This window comes from Pantherophis guttatus, chromosome 1, assembly GCF_059756535.1.
Source record: "Pantherophis guttatus breed Tessera chromosome 1, ASM5975653v1, whole genome shotgun sequence".
NCBI classification, from domain to species: Eukaryota; Metazoa; Chordata; class Lepidosauria; order Squamata; family Colubridae; genus Pantherophis; species Pantherophis guttatus.
In genome coordinates this window covers 299,957,108-299,981,666 of record NC_142063.1, presented here as the reverse complement: position 1 = coordinate 299,981,666, position 24,559 = coordinate 299,957,108, and the positions used below count along the sequence as shown (strand labels likewise).

At 38.8% G+C, this 24,559-nt stretch overlaps 2 protein-coding genes across 7 annotated transcripts in view; one reads left to right on the top strand and one right to left on the bottom strand.

The window, feature by feature from the left end:
* PPP2R5A (protein phosphatase 2 regulatory subunit B'alpha) overlaps positions 1-24,559 on the top strand; it is a 73,661-nt gene that overhangs the window by 48,099 nt on the left and 1,003 nt on the right. For 2 of the 4 annotated variants that reach the window (XM_034427780.3, XM_034427776.3), the window contains one exon: positions 161-676. The exons of 1 other annotated variant lie outside the window; for it this stretch is intronic. In XM_034427780.3, coding sequence (XP_034283671.1) covers positions 161-197 — 37 coding nt within the window. In that variant the 3' untranslated portion in view covers positions 198-676. Of the gene's footprint in view, positions 1-160; positions 677-24,559 lie in introns of those variants that run through there. One more of the 4 variants, XM_087883192.1, reaches the window with a different exon arrangement.
* PACC1 (proton activated chloride channel 1) lies at positions 113-23,941 on the bottom strand. Of its 3 annotated transcripts, none has more exons than XR_015731530.1 (8): positions 23,662-23,923; positions 15,164-15,251; positions 13,241-13,444; positions 8,946-9,100; positions 6,112-6,254; positions 3,446-3,590; positions 1,850-2,055; positions 113-570 (listed from the first exon to the last, which is right to left on the bottom strand). XR_015731530.1 is itself a non-coding variant. In XM_034427781.3 (8 exons), exons 1-8 carry the CDS (start codon positions 23,695-23,697, stop codon positions 409-411), a joined length of 1,038 nt encoding a protein of 345 aa, XP_034283672.1. In that variant the 5' UTR covers positions 23,698-23,941; the 3' UTR covers positions 113-408. The 3 variants fall into 3 exon arrangements, 2 of the variants coding, with proteins under 2 accessions (XP_034283672.1, XP_034283674.1); XM_034427781.3 differs by having other exon boundaries at positions 1,951-2,055; positions 23,662-23,941; XM_034427783.3 differs by lacking the exon at positions 13,241-13,444 and having other exon boundaries at positions 1,951-2,055.

Here is a 24,559-nt window from a genome sequence, read left to right as displayed (position 1 = left end):
TCTTTGTCCCTGAGTTGATTAGTGATTGGACTCAATGTTTGGGAACAGGATTAAAACGAAACCTATTACTGGTAGATAACTATATTTTAAATTCCCATTTTTAAAAAAAAAAAAAAAAAAGCAATCTACTTCATCCATACAAATTGTTTCTTTTTTACAGGAAGTTATTTTTTTTTCAGGAATATTATTACCACTAAGTAGCAGCTTGTAAAAGAAATCATATTTTTGGAAAAGACTGTGGATTTATAAAGAGTCAAATCATTTTCTAAAACTTCCAAATGTTAAAGTTCAGTCCAACAAAGCAATTTGTCCTTCCATCAATGCAGTTTTCTTGTGTAACATAGACGTTGGTTTAATCATCCTAGTTGAACTTCTCAGTGAAAGAGAAATCTGTGAAGCACATTGTTTTCAACTTATATGGTTCAAGGCTTGAGTTTTTCTCTTGAGATGCCGTTTTCGGATTTTTATCATCCATTTCACACTCAGCTTGGCAAAATCGGCTGCTTTAAACAAAGCCAGGAATATACCACACAAAAGAGCAATCATGTTCCAAGGATTTGCAGTGACAATCTATGAAAATAAATTAAAGGAATCATTTAAACTGTTGATTAAAGAGCTACTGTTTACTTTTTATTATGGAATGTCTTATAATAAAACACTTGGTTTATACCGGTAATAAGCATACTAAACTTTTATTTACGGTTGCTTCTCCAAACAGACCAAGAGAAAAGATTGCACTTCAATATCATTTTCCTTGTTACATATTCACATGGCTAAGATGGAGATTTTTTGTTAATAGAGCAATATCTAAAACTGGTTTATTTGTCTTGTCTACAATGATGCTTAAAAGTTGGTGAACCCTTTTGAGTTGTCAATATTGGTGCATAAATATGACCTAAAATGTTATCAAATATGTGGCTTTGAATCACTTTCCTCAGTAAACAAAAGAATAAGTATAATGTTTTTGACCTATTTGTTTAATTTGGTTCTTTTTAACTAATTTGGGACATGTGTGGAGAGGTGATAACATTTTAGGTTATGCAGAAATATTGAAAATTCAAAAGGATTCACAAATGTTTAAGCACCAGCGGATACACCTACTTTTAAGATGTAATCAGATATACATTTTCCATGGAATAAGATGCCATGAAAGCAACGAAACTTCCTTCTCAATAGACATGTTATTGCTAAAATGTTATGTTTCCATAAATGTCTATGAAGATTCTCAGTCATCCAGGTCATGGTTGCCAGAGCTGAAGAAGCTTCTTGGACGAGAAGCAAAATGTCTTCAAAGAAAAACCAGAAAGTCCAGTTGCCATTTGAAAAAAGCACCTTTGGGACATTATGTTTCCATAGTAATTATATTTCAGACAAGTCACAGTGTAAAGCAGCAATCAATAGATCTTCATCTGGAAGTCTAAGGTGCAAATTTCTAGCTATTCTGACTACATTCCAAGTACAGATAGTTCTTGATTTAAAACCATTCATTTAGTCACCATTCAAAGTTGCAGTGGCACTGAAAAAAATGATTTATTTATTATTTATGACTATTCTTCACACAACTGTTGCAGCATCCCCATGGTCACATGATCAAAATTCAGATGCTTGGCCAATGGTTCTTATTTATGACAGTTGCAATGTCCAGTGGTCATATGATCACCTTTTGTGATCATATCATAAAGTCAATAGGGAAGCCAGATTCACTTAATGACTGTGTTACTAACTTAACTGCAGTGATTCACTCAACAACTGTGGCAAGAAAGGTCATAAAATGGAGCAAAACTCATTTATGAACTGTCTTGCTTAGCAGCAGAAATTCTGGGCTCAATTGTGGTAAGTCGAGGCCTACCTGTACATCATCTTGAAAATAGTGGATGTCCTATTTGTGCTCCCAATTTATACTTAGGTTGGCACTTTACATCAACAGAAAAATGATCCAAGTTTACTCACATCTTGAACTTCCTGAATAAAAGGATCTTTCCATTCAAACACTACAAAAAATAGTTGGTCAGTGTCAGCTTTTGTCCTTCGTTCAATGTAGTTAACCACGCTAATCTGACAAAGGGAAAAAATAGGTGATTATTCATATATAACATACCTGCTGTGGGACTAAGTTGAGTGGAAAAATAGGAACATTACCAAGATTATGTACAAATGAAGCATGCAAATAACCTGGGCTTCTAAAAGATAAAGTAAAATGGGGGAAATTCCAAAAATGGCTGAAGCATGGAATGTAGCCAGCAATAAAACTTTTATTTTTCAAACAAGCAAAATGGGAGAGCTAAAGGACATACAGTACAATGCCTTCAAGAATGGCTACTCCTTTTTTTTTTTCTTTTACAGATAAGTGATGGGGGAAAATGCTAGAAAAAAATTGAGGAAAAGTCTTAATGATTTAATTCATAGGTCTAATTCAGTGGTGGGTTCCTCCCAGTTCGGCCCAGTTCAGCCGAGCCGGTAGCGGTGACAATATGACATCACCGAACCGGTTCTCTTATTCTTACCTTTTATTTGGCCCTACCCCCAATCTATTGCTGCCTCCCGAGTCCTAGCTGATCGGCTAGAAGGAAAAAAACCTGTTTAAACTCTTGCCACGGGCTTCAAAGGGCCGCCCTACAGCTGATCAGTGTTAAAAGGCAGTGTGGTGGTAGACCGGTGCCTCCAAAAACGAATGAGTAGACCGGTACAGCTCTGCAAGCAGTTAAAAGCCTGGTAGACCAGTACCTCTGCTAAATCCTAAAGAATTGTCACATGACCATCAAGCCACACCCACAAAATAAGCCACACCCACAGAACCAGTAGTAAAAAAATTTAGAACCTACCCCGATCTAATTCCTCAAATGTATTTCATTAGGAATTTAATGATGGATCTTTTTTTTTTCTTTCCTATTTGTTGCCTTCAGGACGTAGAGGCCAGTATTTGTCAGGATCAGCTCTACCATTAAGCATTACTATTAATCTGCCCCTTAGGGCAGATACTGGGGAATATGAGGGCACGTGCTAGTGCATCTGAGGGGGGGAAACTGTAGGCTGTGAGCAATCTGCCTACTATCCCAAGCATTGTGAAAGATACCATTCTATTGTCAGTGCTGAAGATTAAGTTACCAGTTTAGCTAATTTGTAATTCAGAATTGGAGGGGACATCTAGACTTTGGTGTCTGGCATAAAAATTCCTTAGGAAATCCCTGAACTCCATATTAAAATTGTGATTTAAGTATCTAAAGGTGAGCGAAGGGAAAAACTTACCTACCTTAATACTTTGCTGGTTGATACTTATAAATAGCAAAGAAATTCTGCAAAGTCTTCACTGAGTACTTTTTCAACCTTTAGTGGTTCACTGATCCACAAAACTCAAGATGGTACAACAACCAACAGCAACAGAATCCCAGCTATTTGTACAACAATAAAATCTATGTGGTCAGAAAGCCTCATGAGACATCATTACCTCCTGCCTGAATTCAACTGCCATCAAACCATTTTCTTCTTTAGTTTTCACCAAAGACATTTTGACCCAAGTTCGGAAACCTCCAGAGAATTTCCAACTGGAATAGGAGCTCTCACACACTTTCATAAATTCCGACTTGTTTGGACTGTAATGGGAAGAAATGTTATGTTTAGACAGATTATTATGGTTTCCTTTGAAGCTTTGTTATGTGCTCCTGGCTTTACAGATTGTTGTTCTGATTATGAGCTTCCTTCAGTCTCTCAGTATGTTCATAATACTTTTCATGGAACCTGTTAAAATCACCTATTATCACCTGATATTTTAAAAAAAAGATTTGTTATTACTCTTTGTGCTATTTGGGAATCTCCATGTTGTAAAGCTTTTCAGTTTTAGCTTTATTTCAGTTATATTGTTCTTTAAGGTGAATGAAATGATAACATAATTTTGGTAGCCACTTGCAGCAACAGTCAACACAGAGCAGGTCAATATTATTTGCATCCTGAGGATGCAAAAGTAAAGCCACGGGCATCTATGGGAATGGGACAGCAAATAACAAAAAAGAATTTCAACGTAAACCACAAAGTTTATTATATATGTCAGAACACAAGTACAAAAGCTGGTGTTTGTGTTGTAACATACATTTTACCATTTTCTCATCTTCACAGTTTGACCTCATATTTATGGTGAGGACCTGAAGCTAAGAGAATTCTGTCTTGCCCTAAGAACAGCTACTGAGGTTTTAAAGAAATTCAAAATTATTGCATTATTTATCACTTAAACTTCAGTTATGCCTCAAAATCTTTCCTAGGGCTTTCCAAATATTTTGGTCCTACAATTCCTCTTAGTCTAAGGCAAGATGAACTCTGGTGAAATTGAGCCTTTACTCCAGAACCTGTGGAGGAACCCATTCTGTGAAGAGCTGCTATATACACTTATTCATCATCATCATTTTAGCCATTGTCTATCCACTGCAGGATGAAGGCCTCTTCCACATATTTCCAACCAATACGGTCCTGAGCTTTCTTTTGCCAATTGAGCCCATAATACTTGCTATTGTCAATCCATCTTCTTTTAGGTCTCTTTGATGAGCGCTTTTTATCAAGTGGAATCCATTCTATGACTGCCTTGGTCCATTTGCCATCAGTTCTTCTTGCTATGTGACCAGCCCATTTCCATTTCAATTCTTTTACTCGCTTGATGATATATTTTAGTTTATTCTCTAATCCATGTGCAGGTCTTTCTATCTTGTTTTAAGCCTAACTGAATGGTTTTGACTTGCATATTATACTAGTTTGCTGGTCTTTGCCTTTGCTCCAAGCATAAAGACCTATCCTGCTATTGTTTGGGGAAAAATTAAATTCCTCCTTCACAAGATCATGTTAAAAATTCCATTGAAAATAACTATTTTTTTTAAAAAAAATATCCAGGCACACATGGATTTAATTTTTCAAATGAATGAATGAATGAATGAATGAATGAATAAATGCTGGAAGGATTAAGACTCCTAGTTCTGTGCAGAGTACATTGGACTATCATGCATTTCAGGTAGAGTAAGTAAAATATGGAAGTAGAAGTTTACATAGCATTTAATTTAGTCTTTTGTTCTTTAGAACTTGATTTTTTTTTTTTGTGTGTGTATTAAAAATCTCAGACAGAACTTTGCAGTCTTCCAAATACATTAGCAAAATTAGTTCCAACCTCACCTTGGAAAGTGCAATGTAACCATGAGACTATCACACAAACCTGAGCTTTTCTTATGGCTGCAAAGCCACAGTCAGTGCGAAATGTTATCAGGTGGAAAGGAAATGACATTTAGAGACAAATTTAACTGGCAGTAGCAATTGCAGGAGATAAATTAATGTTCAGTTAAAATTACACATCAGGCACAAATATATGAAAATGAAATGTAAAAATACTGATTTTATGGATTATAAATCAGTTTTGGAATTTTAACATTTTTGAAATCTGTTCAAACAAGCCCAATAGAAGAAGTTTGAGGCAACTTTGTCTTTTCACACAGTGATACTCAAAAGTCAGTTGTACAGCTAACAGGGTTACCCTTCACTGCACCACCTTGAAATTTTTCAGGTCGCTTATGGATCATTCTACATTCAAATTCAACATATTTAGATTTCTCCAAAATAAGAGATTTGTAGGTAGGGAATCAAGGTGATTTATGTTTCTTCCATCTATTTTATATCACAAAACTATAAAGTTGAGCTGAGACATGATTTGCTGTACCCTGGACAGAGCTTTAAATTCCCAATTATTATACCAACAATTTTCCCCCTCTAAAGTAGGTTGCAGAAGAAAAATAGGAATAAATCAGCAGTGAATTTGCATACTTAATTGACCAAGTAAGACCAATCAATGCCTATTGTATCTTTCCCCAACCAGAGTGCCCCAAGATGTATATAACTATTAATGAGGATTGTGAAAGTTGAAGGCTACAGATTTGGAAGATACAAAAGAGAAAAGATTTGACTTAGCATAAGTAACTGAGGAGCTAGCTATTAGATCTGTATATAACTCTCTTTGGTGAACTTTGGAATCTTACTAAAGAGGTCTTCACAGTCACGAATTTGCCCTATCTTTTTATGTTATACAAGCTTAAGCATATAGTATCTTTACTTTCTGATGTGACTGAAAATTAAGGAGGGCTGTACCTGTTGAGAAATTCTTGAAATGAAGAAAAAAGAAGATAATCTATCGCACTGAAATCCTGATCGGTCTCATTCAGATGAAACTGCATGAAGACCAATTCCCGCTTCTTCACATTTTGGGGTCCTTTGACAATCACAGCATGTTTCTACAAGCACAAGGAGGAAAAAATGGACGTATGAGAAGTTTTTTCTTTTATATGGATGTAAATATTATGGGAATAATCAAGACAGTTTAAGATAGTCCTGACCCTAGAATCTATTCACTTATTCAGAAAAATAATACTCCAAAGGATTCCATTGTTTATATTACTTACAACAGGCTAGATCTAAATTTAGACAAATGATACTGGCAGATAGGGATTTCTCCTTGTTTCCCTACCCCATAGTAATTTTTGTAATACCTTCTTCCTATATGTAACATGGTCAGCAAACTAAAGAAAGAGAGAAGGCAGAGGAGGCCCCTTCTCTCAACGGAGTGGTTGTCCCAATAAGATGATCTGCCTTCATTCATTTCTTTCATTTACAGCAACCTCTGATTCTTTGCACAGCATTTGAAAAAGGTGGTGATAAGAACTACACTACACTTCCATTGCTAAGGCAAAACGTGGGCTTTAAGATAAGGCAGCATTATAGAAAGATTCATAAAATACCCGCTCACAGATGGAAGACATGCATGCGAATTGGCACACCAGCTAGTCTTATTCTATAAAAATTAATGTTTTTAGACCATATCCGTTGCACATATACTGGTAATACCTACACAAAGCAATATGGATTCTGCACAGAAGAATCTTATTGTTCCAGGCTTATTTTAAATATTAAGGATATAGCTGAGGGAGGATGTGGCCAACAGACACAGCCAGGGAGGCACCAGGTGTTATGGACATTTTGATGCAAATATTTCTATTGCTACTTAGCTTACATCTAAGTAAATGTAAGTCTCAGTTTTCCTATCAGCAGTAGTGAGGACTGCTAAGACTGAGTTATTACTATAGTACAGATTGCTAAGACTGAAGACTACCAAGCAGGGATTCAGTTTTTTATTCCCTTTAGAAGCTCAGTTTTAATTCCAAAGAGTTTCCTTTTAAAACATTCATTCGTTCGTTCGTTAGTTAGTTTTATATGCCGCCCTTCTCCGGAGACTCAGGGCGGCTTACAATGCATTAAGCAATAGCCTTCATACTTTTGTGTATACCTGCTTAGTAGGGCTTTCGGGCCCCCCAAGCAGTGTTTTTTTTTATACAAAGTCAGGTTATTGCCCCCACAAACCGGGTCCTCATTTTACCTACCTCGAAAGGATGGAAGGCTGAGTCAACCTTGAGCCTGGTGAGATTTGAACTTGCAATAATTGTAGGCAGCTGGCAACCAAGTGCTACTTTAACAGCACTTAGTCCACTGCGCCACCAGGTGTCTGCAGGAGAGACACCTGGTTAGTAAACATTATTTGCCCAGAGGGCAAATAACAAAAGCAGCAATGTAGTATTGTGATACAAGCGCCACAACTTTTGAACATGTGTTGTGTCTTTACACACACAAAGAGGTGGAATTTATGTCACAATTGTGCTTCTGTCATTTTGATGGAAGTGCTGTGTCCTGCACATGTTTTAATACTAGTAAACAGGTGCATCATACAGACCTATGGGAAAAGACTTTGTTCATCTTAGCTTTATTCAAATCACTATAATTAGTATAGCAAAATACTGCTGTAGCAGTTTTTTTTTTATAGACAAGTTTTATTGGAAAAAAACATTTTATGAACAGAGTGCTGACCAGGTCACATCTTATATATCTTATATAACTATATAATCAAAATCATCATCATAATATATCTTAATCTTCCCATTTTCTCCAATATTTATCTCTTTTAAGCATCCTTTATCACAAAGCTATAATTTTTCTCATCTCTTCTTATTTCAACTTCTGACATATTATTTTCTTTCCATCATTTTTTATCCTTTTCAATTTTATTTTTAAATAACATCACTTTACTCTTTGTGCTTCTTCTCTATTACAATCACTCTAATTGTTTACTTTCTTCCTTCATTTCCAGAAGTATCTCTCTAATTCCCTACTGAATCATAAACAATAAAATATTCATCTTAATTTCCATTATCAAAATTAATGATATTCTTATATTACTTATTTTCACCTTTCCATCTGCTGGTTTTTCACCATGTTCTATTCCTTCTTTTTTGCATAAATAGTCACTTTCATAATTTCAGCCTTATTTTTCTCTTTACAATTAACATTTTTTTACAGTGATATCAAAATTAATATTATCAAAGTACTTATTTTCATGTTTCTATTAAAATTTAATATAAACTGTATTCATTCATCTTTATCATATATTCACTTATAATCATTTTCCACCATGTGTTATTTTTTCCACTTCTACCATATTATTCTTACATATTTATCATTTCATTTTCAGTGCTTTCATCTAGCTAATATCACAGTATATCTTAAAATTCTTCTCTTTTACCCCTATTATAACAACTAAAACTGCTGTAGCAGTGTTAATGCTGCAGCATAAAATTATGTTCCAAATTGTTTTGCATCAGGAGCATGTTATTGCCTGTGTTGCTTTCCAAAATTTAAAGTGCTGATTTAGGACCTGACTTTTGAGGAATTGCTTAAATTGATAGGAACCTGTGTGGACACTAAAGTCAACAAGAGAAGCCCTCAAAGATGCCTTTGTGTTTTCCTGTTTGGCTTCTAGTTATATGTTCTGTGAGTAGGAAAGTGCAGTATGAGTATCATACTAGCTCCTGCTTTGTACTGAGGCATCTCCACTATGCACACAGTGGACTTTATTTTACATTCTTTTTAATTATTACCTTGGTTGTATTAGTAAATGGATCTGTGTAGTTGATTCTCTGGGTAATGCAATCAATTTTCCCTGGCTGGCCTGGGTTGACCAAAGGTGGAATGTAATCGTAGAAGTGATGCTTGCAGGTTAGCAGTTCAGCCTGGCCTGGGTAGAGGGCAATACCTATTTTAGAAAAACAGTTTTACATTTGAAATCAATGGAACCAGTCCACATGCCATGCCAAGCCCATGCACAACTATGTAAAGAAACAATATTGCCATTATCGCTAATACAAAATGTAATATGGTAAAATCTTTAAGCTAACCTGGAGGATCATAATACAAAATTCAAACTCAGCCAAAACATTTGAGAGGGACCATTCAGTTCAATAGCACAGCACAGACTGTACATCATGAAGGTCCAAAGATTAACCACCTGCATTTCTATAGAAAAGTCTCTGTCCAATATTTTTTTTTTTATTTGATTTATATGCCGCCCTTCTCCGGAGACTCAGGGCGGCTTACAATGCATTAAGCAATAGCCTTCATTCTTTTGTATATTTTATACAAAGTCAGCTTATTGCCCCCACAAACTGGGTCCTCATTTCACCTACCTTAGAAAGGATGGAAGGCTGAGTCAACCTTGAGCCTTGGAGAGATTCGAACCAGCAGAAATTGCAGGCAGCTGTGTTAATAACAGGGTGCACTAAACCACTGTACTATCAAGGCTCTTGATATGCTATAGAACTACTGATAGTCTCAAGGGGAGATAAATTAATAGCACGACAGTATGAAGCTGCAATTCAAAAGGCCATTACTTGTCCCATAAGTGAAGATGTAAATCAGTCAAACATAAGAGAGGAAACAAAGGAGTGTACTTGAGAACATTTTCTGAAGTCAAAATCTGACATTAATGGGACCAGCCACTGAGACATAAATCTGCTTTTAGCTATATAGCCCTGTCCAAGATTCTATTGCTTAGTCATACTGAAGTGCAACTAATTCTAGTCAGGTTCTCACACCCAAGTGAGTAAGGCTCCCTGCTGGTCTGGTTTGCCCAAAGCATTACATTATACCAAAAATATAAATCCAATTATGATACCCAGTTTATTATGGCTAGTTCAACAAATGATGCCATGCTGCTATGGATGCATTTACAACATGAACATGTACTCATTGCAAAATGTTAGTATCCCTTTATGTTGCTTATATGTCAAAGAATTGTATGACTATATGGATCAATTGTGGAAATAGGTACATAGTTTATACATACACTGAATGAAATATGAATTACCTTAGAATAAAATGGAGTAGAATGTTGGGGATAGGCTTTTCAACACAAACAGGACAAAATATTGAGAATTAATATGGAACTTGCATTAGAGAAAGCTAATGAAATGGGATTTCACCACACCAACTTCTGGAATATAGTGAAGTAAGAGTGCAAAGATTATTAAACAGCCTTCTCCTCTTACCCAAGATATAAATACACATACTGGATTTATCCATTGTGCTTGTTAGGGTGTGTGTAAAAAGTATTTGTTGCTTGTGCAATGAGCAGAGCAGAAACACACAGGGAAGGAGATAAACGTGCAGCTCGTGTGAGAAAAATACTTTATATACAAGATAATAAGCAGTCTCGGTGTAGGTAAAACAGTCCAAGGTCATAAACAGTAATATCAGTCCAGTAAGTATTTTCCCTTACCAAAGCAAACAGACTTTAGTAACTCTCGGTATACAGTACCATATAAAATCCAGTCTAACACCAATCAGCAGAAAGACGCAGGAAGCAACAGGAGCAATCAGGAACAAAGGAACGCTTCTTTGCGCTGCTTATTTATGCACTGTTGCCTAATTACAGGGCTCAGCAAGCCCTGATTACGTGGCTCAGTTGTTTCTTAAAGAAACAGATATATTGCCTGACCAACAAGTTAGGAGTAAGCTACAAGCTGAACCTAACAGTGCTATACTATGATTTGGTGTATAATGCCCTTGTGTGGAGTGGATAAATGTTACGCTTACAGGAGTTATTTTCTTTTCTAATTAGAAGCTGTAGACTCGATCAAATCAGAATTAAAGAATTCTGAGCATAGGTTCCAATTATCAGATGGAGAGGACAGAAAATCTGCCAAAATTCCCTTACTGGTAAACTTAAGCTTTCTTCAATTCCTATAGTTCAGGGGTGTCAAACCTGATTTCATTGAGGACCGCATCAAGGTTGTGTTTGATCTTGGGGGGCTAAGGTGAGTGTGGCCAGGGTGGGCCTAGGCAGCTCAACCTCACTCGTGTTGGGGGGCACCTGTGATGGCCCAAGCACTCTGCCAGCGAAAACGGGCTTCTAAGCTCTGTTTCGGCTGCGACAGCCTCCTGCAACCCTCTGCCAGTGAAAATGGAGCTTGGGAGGGCCACAAGCAGACCTCCCAAGCTCCATTTTTGCTGACAGAGGCACTGCGGGCTGGTCTTCGCTATTTCCAGGGTGGCCCCGCAGGCTGGATTCGGCCCCGCAGGCTGGATTCTAACCCCGCAGGCTGGATTCGGCCCCTGGGTCTTGAGTTTGACATCCCTACTATAATTTAAGATACTTAGTATAACAACTTACAAATCTTTAGTAATCAAGTGGAAATCCCCAGGTATCTTATCAAATGATCCAATCACAGCTGCTGCCTACTCCTTTAATATAAGCACTTTAAGAGCATGGCTTTGGCTCCTACCACATCTAATGGCTCCTCATCCAACTCAGACTCTTTGCAGATCATTACACCCAGAGATCACTTGGTAAAATTAGCACAAGTAATTCTGAAGGCTTCACTGAGAGGAAGATGAGATTAGAACACTGTTCTCACCTCACAAGAAAACTACAATGAATGAGAATATCTGAACACAAAGCTGATGGAGAAGAATCTTCTCTTCCTCAATAATCCTGCTCTAGAGCAGATCCTACAGTACATTATAATTCATCTTCCATAAATCTATGGTACTTTATGTGAATTGTTGAAAAAAAGACCAGAGTTTCATTGCTGCAGCTCCCTAATGTAAACAAAGCTTTATTACACATTTCTGCTAAATGGCCTCTGTGCTATTCAGAAGGACAACTCATGACTACAACATGACTTTAATCCAGCAACGTTTGGCACAGAAGCTTCTATTAAAGAATTGTTCCACAGGAAGATAATGTGTACATTATTCATTGTTCCTCACCACTGGTTATCTTGACTATGATTGATGGATTGATTAGATTTCATTAGTTCTGGAAGGTACATGTTGCCTGTCCCCAAATAAAACAAGCTGCTTGACCCAAGGAAGAGAAAAGCAATTGTATATGGCTCCCAACCCATTCTGCAGCCCCCAAGTTCCCCAACATCACCCTATCAAAATTCTGCAAAATTCCCATTGTGGATGGATCACTTCTTCACTCCCCTTAATGAACAAAACCCACATATAGATAGATATGTGACGTTTCAGGCAGGTTGACCAAAAGTACTTCAGTTTTAACATATGTTGGAAATTTAAGCATGTTTGACCAAGAAAATGCCATCTTATTGCTCCTGTGTTTCCAGGAATTTTTGGAGGCCTTTAAAAAAATTAAGTCTATCCTATTGCTAAATTTTTTTTTAAAAAGCTGTGATGGTGAAATAACTTTAGGTTGGATTCAACAATAACACTATGTTTTGGTTTACTTCTTATTGTTGTTATAAATCCATCATGTCAATCCTGTCTTCTGGTGACTACAGGAACAAGTCCATGTGGTTTTCTTGGCAACATTTTTTGAAGTGACTTGCTCTCATCTCCTTCCTAAGGTTGAGAAAGAGTGACTGGTCCAACATTACCTGGCCTAAGGCTGGAATAGAACACACGGTCTCCTGGCTTTTAATCCAACCACTCTACCAAAGTGACTCTTTGACTTTAAAAGATGGGTAAAATGAGCCATTGTAATTTATCAAACACTGTTTATGTGTGAACCAGGTCATTGTGGCTTGTTCAAGAAATCTTAAATGAAAACCATAGTTTAACACAATGCATGAACCTTGCCAGTTATTTCTTAACTTCTGAATTTCCAAAGCCTTCAACAGAATTTCAACAGCTCCCAGAATTCCTTCAGAGAAACTTCACCTTTATAAAGATAGCATACATACTGCACAAGTTTAGATTTAAGCCACTGACAATCGCTTTATCGAGGAGATGGGCAGCATTTAATTTAATACAGAAAAAACCAAACAAAAAGCAGTTAAGATGAATAGCAGTAATGGCAAATTTTTAATTCCAAGGATAACTGCAGATGCTATCTGATTTCCCAGAAAATATGCTGTCCATCCTCTGGTCTTACCAGGAGCATCATAAGAGTGCACTTCCTTGAATGAGACGGACATCACTGGATGCTTGAGTTTTTCCCTAAAGTCAGCAATGGTTTGATAGGCCAAAAAAATGGCCACTGCCATAAGCACCAAATATATGAAGAGAAGTATTACAGAGAAGACGTTCTTCAGGCAGGACTTGCTGAAACGCACTGAAGGGCTGCTACCATCTAGGACTAAAGATAATATTAATTTGAAAATGAAGTTATTCATTTATTTATTTAGCGTATGGCATACAACGTGAGGGAAATCTACAAAGGCTAGACACAATGCAATCTTGACAGCCTAAACTGCTATTTTCCACACACACACAAATGCAGCTACCATATTTTTTGGAGTATAAGATGCACTTCCTCCCCTAAAAAAGGGTGAAAATTTGGGTGTGTCTTATACACTGAATGTAGCCCCGCCCACCCACCAGCCCCCACCCATTGGCCTCTGCCTCCCAGCAATTTACCTCCTTGCAGCAAACAGCAAACAGTCCGTTTCAGCTTCAGCACAGCCTGATTAGCACAAGCAGCTGCTTGTCGGTTGGCGCGGCCTCCCGACCTTCAGCTGTTTCAGGTGTTTCAGGCTGCAGGGATTGCCATTGCCTATTGCCGCGCTGTTTGCTGCAAGGAGGCAAATTGCTGGGAGGCTGATTATTTCTTCTTGTGCTAATCAGACTGTGCTGAAAATGAAATTAAAGCAGGCTGTTTGCTGTTTGCTGCAAGGAGGCAAATTGCTGGGAGGCAGAGGCAGATTTTTTTTTTCTTGTTTTCCTCCCCCAAAAAGGTAGGTGGGTCTTATAGTCCGGAGCATTTTATACTCTGAAAAGTATGGTAGGTTTTTATCTACTTGCAATATTGCATGCTTTCAAACTGCTGGGTGAGCAGGAGCTGAGGAGCGAGCAGTGGGAGTTCACCTTGTCTCTCAGAGCTGGGCTCGAACCACCAGTGCAGACCATTTCTGGTCCACAGTTCCAGTGAGATTAAGCCATTGCACCACTGCAGTACCTAATGGATTATTGTTGTCTCTTGTGAAAGAGGCCAGATTCAAAACTCTGAATCTGATGGAGTATTTGGAAAGTCAGATCATATTTTCTCCTTGCATAGCAAAATTGTAGAGGAGAATCAAACAATTGTTTTGCTTTTGAAGCAGCATTTTTCTGCATCCAAGGCCACAGAGAACATGTCATTTGTGCGATTATTTCATTAGAGATGGTGGGTCTAGAAATTTCAGATCTTTAAAAAGAGACCTTTTTAAATATTGGGTTGTTATTTTTAAAACAATAAGTCTGTCCAAGACTTCTTTCTTTAAATCTATGGAAAACCATGCCCTTGCATGCTGAAAAAAGGGATGTGGGGCAGCAGTGAATGACATTTGCTATGCAACACTTTCAAATTCCCAAAAGATGTTTCTGAGCATGCAGTGTGTGAATTGTTGTAGGAGATGTCTACAACAATTTAAAGCAGTACATGTTTTCGTGGGATACCATTGCTGCCATACAATTTTAAAATGCAGCTGTTTTAAATAGTTGCAGACAGTTACTCCGGTTGGGCTTTCAAAAGGTCCAAAGCATTATATAAACTTATTGTCTACCACTGATGTAGTGATCAACTTTCTCCACATTTCTTTTGAGCACTTGAGTACAGTATTCCTGGTGTGTGTGCTACCACAGGCAGAACATTCATTGTAAAGGAGACCCTTCCCTCATCTTATAGCTTACCGGTATATACCTTATACCTGTTGAATAGTTCAGCAATCCACCTGTCTTTCACAAATAGCAACTCTCTCTTGATACTTTGGAGATATCATTGCTTTGAGTATTACTTGTCAATTGGTAACAATATCTAACAAGAGTTTAAGATGTTCCATTGTGAATTATTCAGTTCGACAAGATCAGAAGGCCTCACCTGGAAGGATTGTTGAACTGGTATCTTCCTGATCCACTTCATCTAATGGTTCAGAATTTGCAGGTCCACACTCCATATCTTCATTTAGCTGCAAACGGAATTACCGCTGCTCAGATTACTGTAGTTGGCATATTACTGGGCTCAAAGGTATAAATATTATCCATCTCAATAGACCATACTTATTCTAGCCACTTCATATTTTATAGACCCTATAGACCCTGTTCTATTCATGCCTAAAACATGCACACATTACAAACAGCTTGTTGAAACCAAGCAAACATGGAATGGGTGATCTTGGGTTCTATGATGGATTAACACTGACTCCTGTGGAGGGAAAAAGTTTGTTTGATCCTTAGGAAGTACAAATCTGTCTTACTAAACACGTATCACTTTAGCTACAGTTGTGAAGAGGCAAAGCTAGGAAATATTTGGAGTTCTTAGATGATACAATTTAGTACACTTTAACCTCATGATATAATTGCTACATCCAGAATTCAAATTCTCACTGAACTACAGAGTTCTCAGGGTAACTTTGGCCCAGTTACTCTCTCTTCAATGCTACTGCATTTATATTTCATTTCAAATGACCACAATAAAAAAATGGCCAAAGACTTTTTCTTGCATCAATATAGGCTAGATGCTTTCTTGCTCTGTCCCTCAAAGCTCAAGCTGTCAGGATGATTTTTGTCAATGTCTCCAGCTTGTCATGTCTGACAATCCCTACATACTGCACAGCAATCTCAAGAATTGGATGAAAATAAAGGAAGGCATCTCAGGAAAAAAAATCTAGCTTTCTTTTGTTTCTTTCCTCTCTTCATGTTCTAAAACAACCAGCTGAATCATAATGTAGTATTTTTTTTTCTCCCATTCCCCACTGTAAAATTGGGCCATTTTTAAAATGTTGTTTTTGCAGATGTTTTAAAAGGCTCTACTTACTACCACATTTCAATTTCATTTTCCATGAGACAGGAATAGAAGATTGCTACATGGATAAGCCTCACTCCAGAGCAAGAGGCATTGTACTCCAACAAATGCCCCACAAAGATTTCATTTCCTTTTCCAGGCTGCTTGCTGGGATTGTATTACTTCTGAGGGTGTCTTGTTCAGGTGAAAGCAGGGATTCTACTGATGTTAGCAATTGTTGGGCTTCCCAATCAGGGCTTGACATTAAATCACATCTTACCAGCATTTTATCATTCAGCTCATTATCTTGACTTGAGTTGGCAGTAGCTTCATAGACACAGAGTTATCAAGACATAAACATAAACATTTTATAGTTTCTGGGAGCCATAACTAGACTGTTTTAGGAACAGTCCATGAGATTGGCCATACCTTCATCTGAGATTTGCCTTGGAGTAGAGAAGTTGATGTATAGGAATCCCAGAAGTGATATCTTGTCATGAATGGATCAGTATCTAGTCAAACAGATGGATACTGCAGCATGGCCTCCTCTCTGAAGACAAAGTTCAGAGTTCCCTCCATCTCCAGAAATTAATGATCTAACTGGATTTGAAGTAGCTCTGGGGGATGTTTCTGATATCTGACCAATCATTCTAGCATCAATTTAGTTAAGTGTTCCAGATATTGTATTGTGGTTCTGTCCTGTTTCAGAAACAAAAATGCCCCATGGTCTATGGAGTACATGTGGGAAATGGAGCAGAAAGGCCAGCAGCTTAAACAACAATACAATTTTGAAATTGATACAACTGAACATAGCATAAGCACCATTGCAAAGTATGTGGTGAAGTCATCAGAGAGGAAAAGAAGTAAAATACTGTATATAATCCCATGTGCACAGAATTGGCCAGTGGGACTTTTAAGGGGTTCCAGGTAGAAGATGTAGTTTTTCTTGCTGGTAATGTCCTAGTATTGTTTTATGAAGAATTCCCATGGTTCTCCCATGAATAATAGTACAGCCATACTGGGCTTAATAATGCCTAAGTGTCCAATGTACCATCTAATAAGAACCGTGTAAACTTGTTCCACTGCTGATTTGTACAGGAAATGAATAAAGTCCTTCAGTTTATTCACACTGCAACTTGCTTGTTAGATTCCCTCTATAGTTGACCAATGATCTCTTAGATTAAGATCCCTTTACAGCAGAAGAGTTCCTCTTCCTTAGAAGATGGTGAAGATTTTGCTTGAGAAACTACCTCCAAACTGGATTGATTTTAATGACTACAAATATTCCTGGCTTGTCTAATATTCTATATTTAAGCAAGCCAATAGAAAAATCAGTGATCCTTTTGAAGATATGGATTATCTAGATCAGGGGTCCCCAACCTTTTGGACCTCAGGGACTACCAAATTCGTAATTTTAAATTTCGTGGACCTCTAATATGAATCCAGCGCGCCACTTGCTGAAGCAGCTGGACTCCCAGTGACGGGATGGGGTCCTTCAGGCACTCCCCCTCCTCCCTCTCTCTCTCTCTCTCCCTCCCTCCCTCTCTCTCCCACACTCTCTCTAATTCTCTCTTTCTTTCCCCCCCTCTTTCTCTCTCTCCCTTTTTCTCTCTTTCTCTCCCCTTTCTCTCTCCCCCATTCTCATTCTCTCTCTCTCTCTCCGTTTCTCTCATTCTTTCTCTCTCCCTCTCTCTCATCCCTCTTTCTCATTCTTTCTCTCACTCTTTCTCTTTCTCTCCCCCCTTTCTCTCTCCCCCACTTTCTCTCTCTCCCCCTTTCTCTCTCTCATTCTGATTCTCTCATTCTGATTCTCTCTCTCTCTGATTCTCTTTCATTTTGATTCTCTATCTCTTTCTCTCCGTCTTTCATTCTGTCTTTCTCTCTCTTTCATTCTTTGTCTCTTTCTCTCTCTGTCTCATTCTGATTCTCTCTCTTTCTCTCTCTGTCTCATTCTGATTCTCTCTCTTTCTCTCTCTCTCATTCTTTGTCTCTTTCTCTTTCTCTCTCTGTCTCATTCTGATTCTCTCTCTTCCTCTGTCTCTCTCATTCTCTCTTTCTCTCATCTCATGGGCCAGCCAGTGTCTTGGGGCTGAGAGGAAGTCAAGCATCTCCCTGAGAGACCAAGGTGCACGGAGCACCAACAAGGGCCGGAAGAAGTGTGGGAGCGAAGCAGTATTTGAACTTGCGCGGCATGAGCATTCGTCTTGGTATATTTGCGCCAGCCGGTGGTGCAAGGCAGCCCTCATCTTGTGCTGCTTGGGACTCGGAGCGGTAAATGGTGACTGGTCCGGGGAGCAGCTGGATTTTGCTCTCCACTGCCAGATCAGCCCCCTGCACACTCTCATCTCTCGAGGAGCCCAACCAAAATTTCCAGCGCCACTTCAGGGAGCGTGCCTTGAGAGACGAGAGCTTGCAGGGGGCCGATCTGGCATCCACAATGGAGAGCAAAATCCAGCTGCTCCCTGGACCAGTCACCATTTACCGCTCCAAGTCCCAAGCGGCAGGAGAGAAGGGCTGCCTTGTGCCACTGGCTGGCGCAAATATACCGAGGCGGAATGCTGTTGCCGTGCAAATGAAAGTAGTGCTTCACTCCCGCAGCTTCCAGCCATCACAGACACTGTTTCTTCCTGCTTGTGCTGCCCCTCCCCCACCACCACAACAGCACCATTCATTCTGGATGGCGAGGGCTGTGCTCCTTTTTCCATATTGCACCACCTGCAAAAATATGAAAATTTCTCCGCGGACCACCAGAATTTTCTCGTGGACCACCAGTGGTCCGTGGACCACCAGTTGGTGACTACTGATCTAGATCCTTTCCAGTCTAAGTTCAGACCTAGATGTGGCAGAGGGATGGTTTCCATTATTTTGATGGATGATCCTTATGATATGGCAGTGTGATACTATTGATCGTGGGATCCTTTTGGGATCCTTTTGGGATCTGTAGGCTAGGGACCCCAAATTTCTGATGCTTTTAATCTTGCCTAAGTATTTCTAGAAAGTGGCATGCAACACACCTATTCAGTCCCAAGATTTTATCTTGTTTCCCATGTTATTCAGTAACTGTATGAAGTTAGTTGGAAGGATCATGCCTGATTTACTACCAGTTGCAACTGGCATGTTGAAGATCCCCAGCTATACTACATTTTTCCTACAAGCTCAGTATTGATGTTTGAGCACCTTTATACAATATCAGGTGTAAGAGACTGAATAGGAGAGAAACACAATTCAGTCAAGACAAGTTGTTGCGGATTCCTGAAATGGATTTCAAGCATTAAGTGAAATACCTGTTCTGGATGGAACACACTCCCACTTATGGAACAGGTTTGCCATCTGGGAATCGTCTTGGATCCAGCATTGACTTATGTAACATTTGCATAATGCTGGAGGTCCCACATCAGTAACCCATGTACTGGTAGCTCAAGGTTGGATTATTACAATGAGCTTTTTATATCTAGCTCTGGAAGACAGTTCAGAAAATGGTAACTGGTCCAGAATGCAACAGCATTCACATATGTGACCTTGCTTGCTTGTTGCTTGTTGAATTCCAATGCAAGACTATCACTTTGCTGTATAAATCTTGACATGATTTAGATCCAGATGGTTAGGCACAGCCCATTTTTTTTGCAGATCCTGCTAAATCAACATGGTAGAACAATCTGCGCTTAGAATGACAACAGAGCTCCTACTTATAATAGCTTATGAGGAGAAATAACACTGATATCCAATCACTTTCAATGGCAAGATGGGTAGACCATAAATTTAATATCAACTAAATGAATAAATCTTCTCACTAAGGCCTTTTAGATGTGTAGAATTGTTTTATGCTCATGGTTTTATGTATGGCAGTTAATTAAAACAAAAAGAGTAAGCTGCCTAGAATCATTAGAGACAGTAACATCTGCTGAATCATTGCCATGAGATATGGCCCACACAGCCATCAAAATATTGCTCAGTACTGCTTCAATGTAAAAGCAACCCTTGGATTCAGCATATTATTCACTCTATTCCATTTCCCCTCACCATCATCCCTCTGTTTTCCCCTCCTAGCCTCCTTGTGAGCTTCCCAAATGCATTTGGTTAGATTTAGTCAGACCAGAATGCTGAAATTTTAAAAAGTTCTTCTTAGATTCTTGTAAGGATTTTTTAAATCTTTAGTTGGATTTGTGGGGTTTATATTAGCACTGCAAATCAGGCACAAATAACGAGTGGCATTTGTATCATGAATATTATTATTTATTATTAATTACCAATGAGAAGATCTAACAGGGTGCTCTGTAATTTTGAGTTTCCATTTATTTAATTCTCAGCTTCAGTGGAAGAAAAACTGGAATTTCCTTTCAATTAATTATAGATTAGGACTGGTGTTCTGGGAAATTCACAGGAAATATATTCCATGTAACTTGGGAAGCTCACTTTATTTCTGAATAAACCTACACCTTCAAACCTCAGCCCACTTTCCCATTTACAAGCATGTGAGAAAAACTCAGATCTCCTTTTATCTTTAAAGGTTTAAAGGGAGAGCAAATGTTATTTCTTTTCCATTCATCTCAGCAACAAATTCAATAGCCTATCACTTCCCCATTCCATTTTTGAACCATGACTTCTTCTTTTTTTTAATGTTGCCTAACACTACTTTCAGTTTGCTTGGTTCATTCCTTACCCTTCCAGTTATTTTGTTGATTAAAAACTGTAGATGAATTCCAAATTAGCTCTCTTCTTTGCAAGTGTTCAAGAACTAACCTAACCAAAGTTCAGAAAATGATGAGTGTTAGGCCATAGAATCCTTTGAATCTTGACAGTAAGATGGCTGCTTTCAGTTACCTCACAGTCTGCTCTTACGACACTTATATCATTGCTTCTGTAGCCAAAACTTAGGGAAACCTTAAGTTTACAATAGAAAATTCAAAAACCTTTTCCTTCTCGGGAGCCCTGCTCCTCTGAGAAAGAGCTCAGTGAAGAGAGATTCAATGGGAATGAAACAACAATGTCAGTTGAGGATGAAGGAGACAAGATGCTTGCAACTCATGTGGAATCCCAAACAGGAATGTTCAACACAGCAGCCACAATTTGTTGTAGCAACAAATTTGTTGTAAAAGAAATGAATATTCTTCAACTATGCTCCCGATTAAAGACAATGATTTTTCCTCAGTACGTGAATATAAAAGCTACAACAAAACGGCCAACTTGTTTACGGATTAAATTTATTCTATAAAAATCATCTGGTGTTACAAAACTTTTTCGTTTCCCTTCAGATTTAAGAAATTAAACTGTTGCCACAGTTAGCAACCTTTCCCAAGCTGATGCTATCCAGGGACACTCGATTACAACTCCATCAGCCAAGCCAGTCTGCTGATTGACTGATGGAGTGGTAATGCAGAACACCTGGACAGTGTCGTTTTAAGGAAAGCTGCTCTTTATGCTGAAGGGAAACAGGAACGCATACAGACTTATGATTGCAGCAGCTGATTTATTGATATGCAAAACAAGAAGCCTAAAGCTCCGACTCTGTCATGGGGACCAGCAGAGAATTTGTCACCACAACTCAGTCTGACCAAGCCAAGTGAATGCAAACACACAGCCAATTTCCTGAGCTTTCTAAAAATGCATTTAAAAGTGTCTGTCTGTCTGTATAGGCTTGTTTATCTCGACAGCCAGCAGTACTCTCTCACCTTCCTTTTCCTGCCTATTTGCTTGCACACAGATCTGCCAAGCAGAGAAGCAATGCAGCAATTTAAAAGCTGTTCCATGCAAAAGGCAGCACAATGGTTTTTTTTCTTAAAATATGCGCAGAGAAATAAAACACTAAACAATAATTAGAATTAAAAAGAAGTGCTTTAAGCCAGCTTCTTTTATTGTGAAAATCCAAGAGAGAGGGTAAATTTAAATTCTATGGGAATGAAGAGTGAAACTGATGTAAAACAAAAGCAGCCTCAACTACGTTAGGTAACATATGGATAACATCTCCTTGCAGTATTACTCGAGCAGTCTTTCCAAGTCCAGTGCCCTCCAGATGTGTTGACCTACAACAAACCTGTCAAACTGGCAGCCTGTGGGCCGGATATGTCACACGCAGGCCATGCCCACCCCACCTCTGCAAAGGCAAAAAATGTCACGATACATCACAATCCGGCCCCTGACGCGATCGAGCGTGACCCCTGTGATCTACAATATCCATCAATCACAGGAAAGGGGAAATGAGTATATAAACTCTTTCAACTCACTGGGGACTTACTTCTGAGTAAACATGACAACCAACAAAGCCAAGAACACGTGACACTTTAGAAACTAACATACAGGTTAGTTTCTTGGAATCCTTGAATTATTGCCCTATATTGGCAGTTACATATATTTTTCCAAAATGTTCTTCAAATGGAACACATTTGAATGCAGTGCTTAATGAAGACAAATTGAAATTTGCTGACTTTCACATAATCAGAACGTCTATCAGCCCTTGCTTTGTTTTTACTGTGTTCGCAAAGCTTCAAGAAAAGTTTTGGAAGACTCTAAAGCCTGGATTTTGGTCTTATTTCAATTGCATAATAAAAACTTGTAATACAATGTTTTAGTTTTTCCTAAACCTTACTCTTTAAGGTTCTTCCTGGAGGAGCCAATATATTAGTCTGATACCACAAAGCAGAGTAACAACAAAAATCTTTAGGCATCTATAAGACTAATATTTAACTATGACACATAACCTTTTGTAGATCAAAAAAACCCTGTAATCTAGAATTCTCTGGAAGTTGAAGTCTATACACCTTAAGTTTCCAAGGTTGAAAAAAACATGGCTGTACATTGTATCTTTGAAGAAAGGGTGCCTAAGGTACAGGTACTGGGTCACCCTGGATGGTGAGGCAGGCAGCATATAAATTTAATAAATAAAATTCAAATGCAGCTTCCAGAGCTTTTTAAAGTGCTGTTGGAAGCACTTTAATTCAGAAAGCCTATTTCTGAATTCTTGCCATCTTGCCTAAAAAAACTGCTTTAAATTCTAGGGGGAAGAAAAAAACCTAATACAATCCAGTCCTACTAATCTTTAATAAGAAGAAAAGTTTCCAGCTTTCAGTGGGCTTGTTACCATGACCTAAAATTCTGGATTAACAGGAGTCCGATCCACAGCCAGTTTGTTCAAAGGGCATCCTCTCCGCCTGCATGGAGCTCTGCAGGGGCTTGAGCTGCTCTCTCCTTAAATTGCTCGAGCTGGACTCGCTTAAACTCGGCATTCCGATGCATCCACAGCGGCAACGCTGAGGATACACATACGCATACTTGTAGCGTGAAGGGGGCACACCTATGCGTGTCTGCCCCGATGTAGCCCTTTGTCTACTACGACATCCACAGGACTGTACTATTACTTTGGAGTAAGTAAGTCTCGTTGAACTTTGGCGGGACTTCCTTCCGAAGTTTATATTGTTGTTGTTGCTTGCTTGCTTGTGACCGTGCAAAGGCACCGACTTTTCGGTGCAGGCTAATAGTTTCTCGACGCCGCCAAGCTGTAACATTAAGCGCCGATCGCATACAAAGCCTCTCTCCTGCAGGCAGCCTCGTATCAGCAGAGTGCAAACACTGCGCCTCCCTCCCCGCTTTTCTCCCAATACCTCTTGATAAGATGACGAGTTCTCTTGTCTAATCATGGCACCGGCGAAAAGAAAGCGCAGGGGAGAACCGGATCAAACAGCGGCATCTATGAAGAGAAAGCGGCGACGAAATCGAAGCAGCAGCCATCGAAGAGGCAGCGCCGCTCCGCACGCCTCGTTTCAGTGCCCACCAAGTGCGCGGACATGATCCGACCAATAGCGCAAGCGCATGTAACGCACCGACTCCACAAGGTGCCGCTAGTTTATCTTCTTCCACCGCTCTGGCCGTTACTGGTACAACGTATTACTGACACCGGTTGCGGAACTGAAGTCGAAGCAGAAAGACTGCTGGGAGATGTAGTTTATTATCGAGTACAGCGCTCTCTGGCGTCTCAAGAAGCTTTCCCCTTAACCGGATGCTGTTCGGCCGGGTTAGCCCATTCAGGAAATAGGTTGAAGGTATGAAGAATGTTTGCGGGAGATAGAACGGTTATATCTAAGAGCTGCAACAAACTGAGTGCCCGGTGTCCGTTAACAGTATATATCTGATAAATTTAGCATAATTTAAATAACCAACAATTTAAGTTAATATTTTTTTAAAAAATAAATGGGATTTAATTAATGTGCACAAGATTGCAGATAGGCTTGGAAGCATGCCTTAGTAAACAGGATTTACACCAACTCCTCAATAAATAGAAAGCAAGTTATTGTTAAAAGACATCCTTAATAGTGAAATGTGGCTATCATTAGGGCTATCATACATCAATATGTATAACATACCGTAATAACCATACCTGAGCTGCAGATATCCAGATGAGTACCACATGGTAGCAAAGAAGTTTCCTTTAATATGACACAGGTGAATTCTGGAGAGTATTGTCAATTCTTTTGATTGTTAGTATTCTTGCTAGCAGTAAGT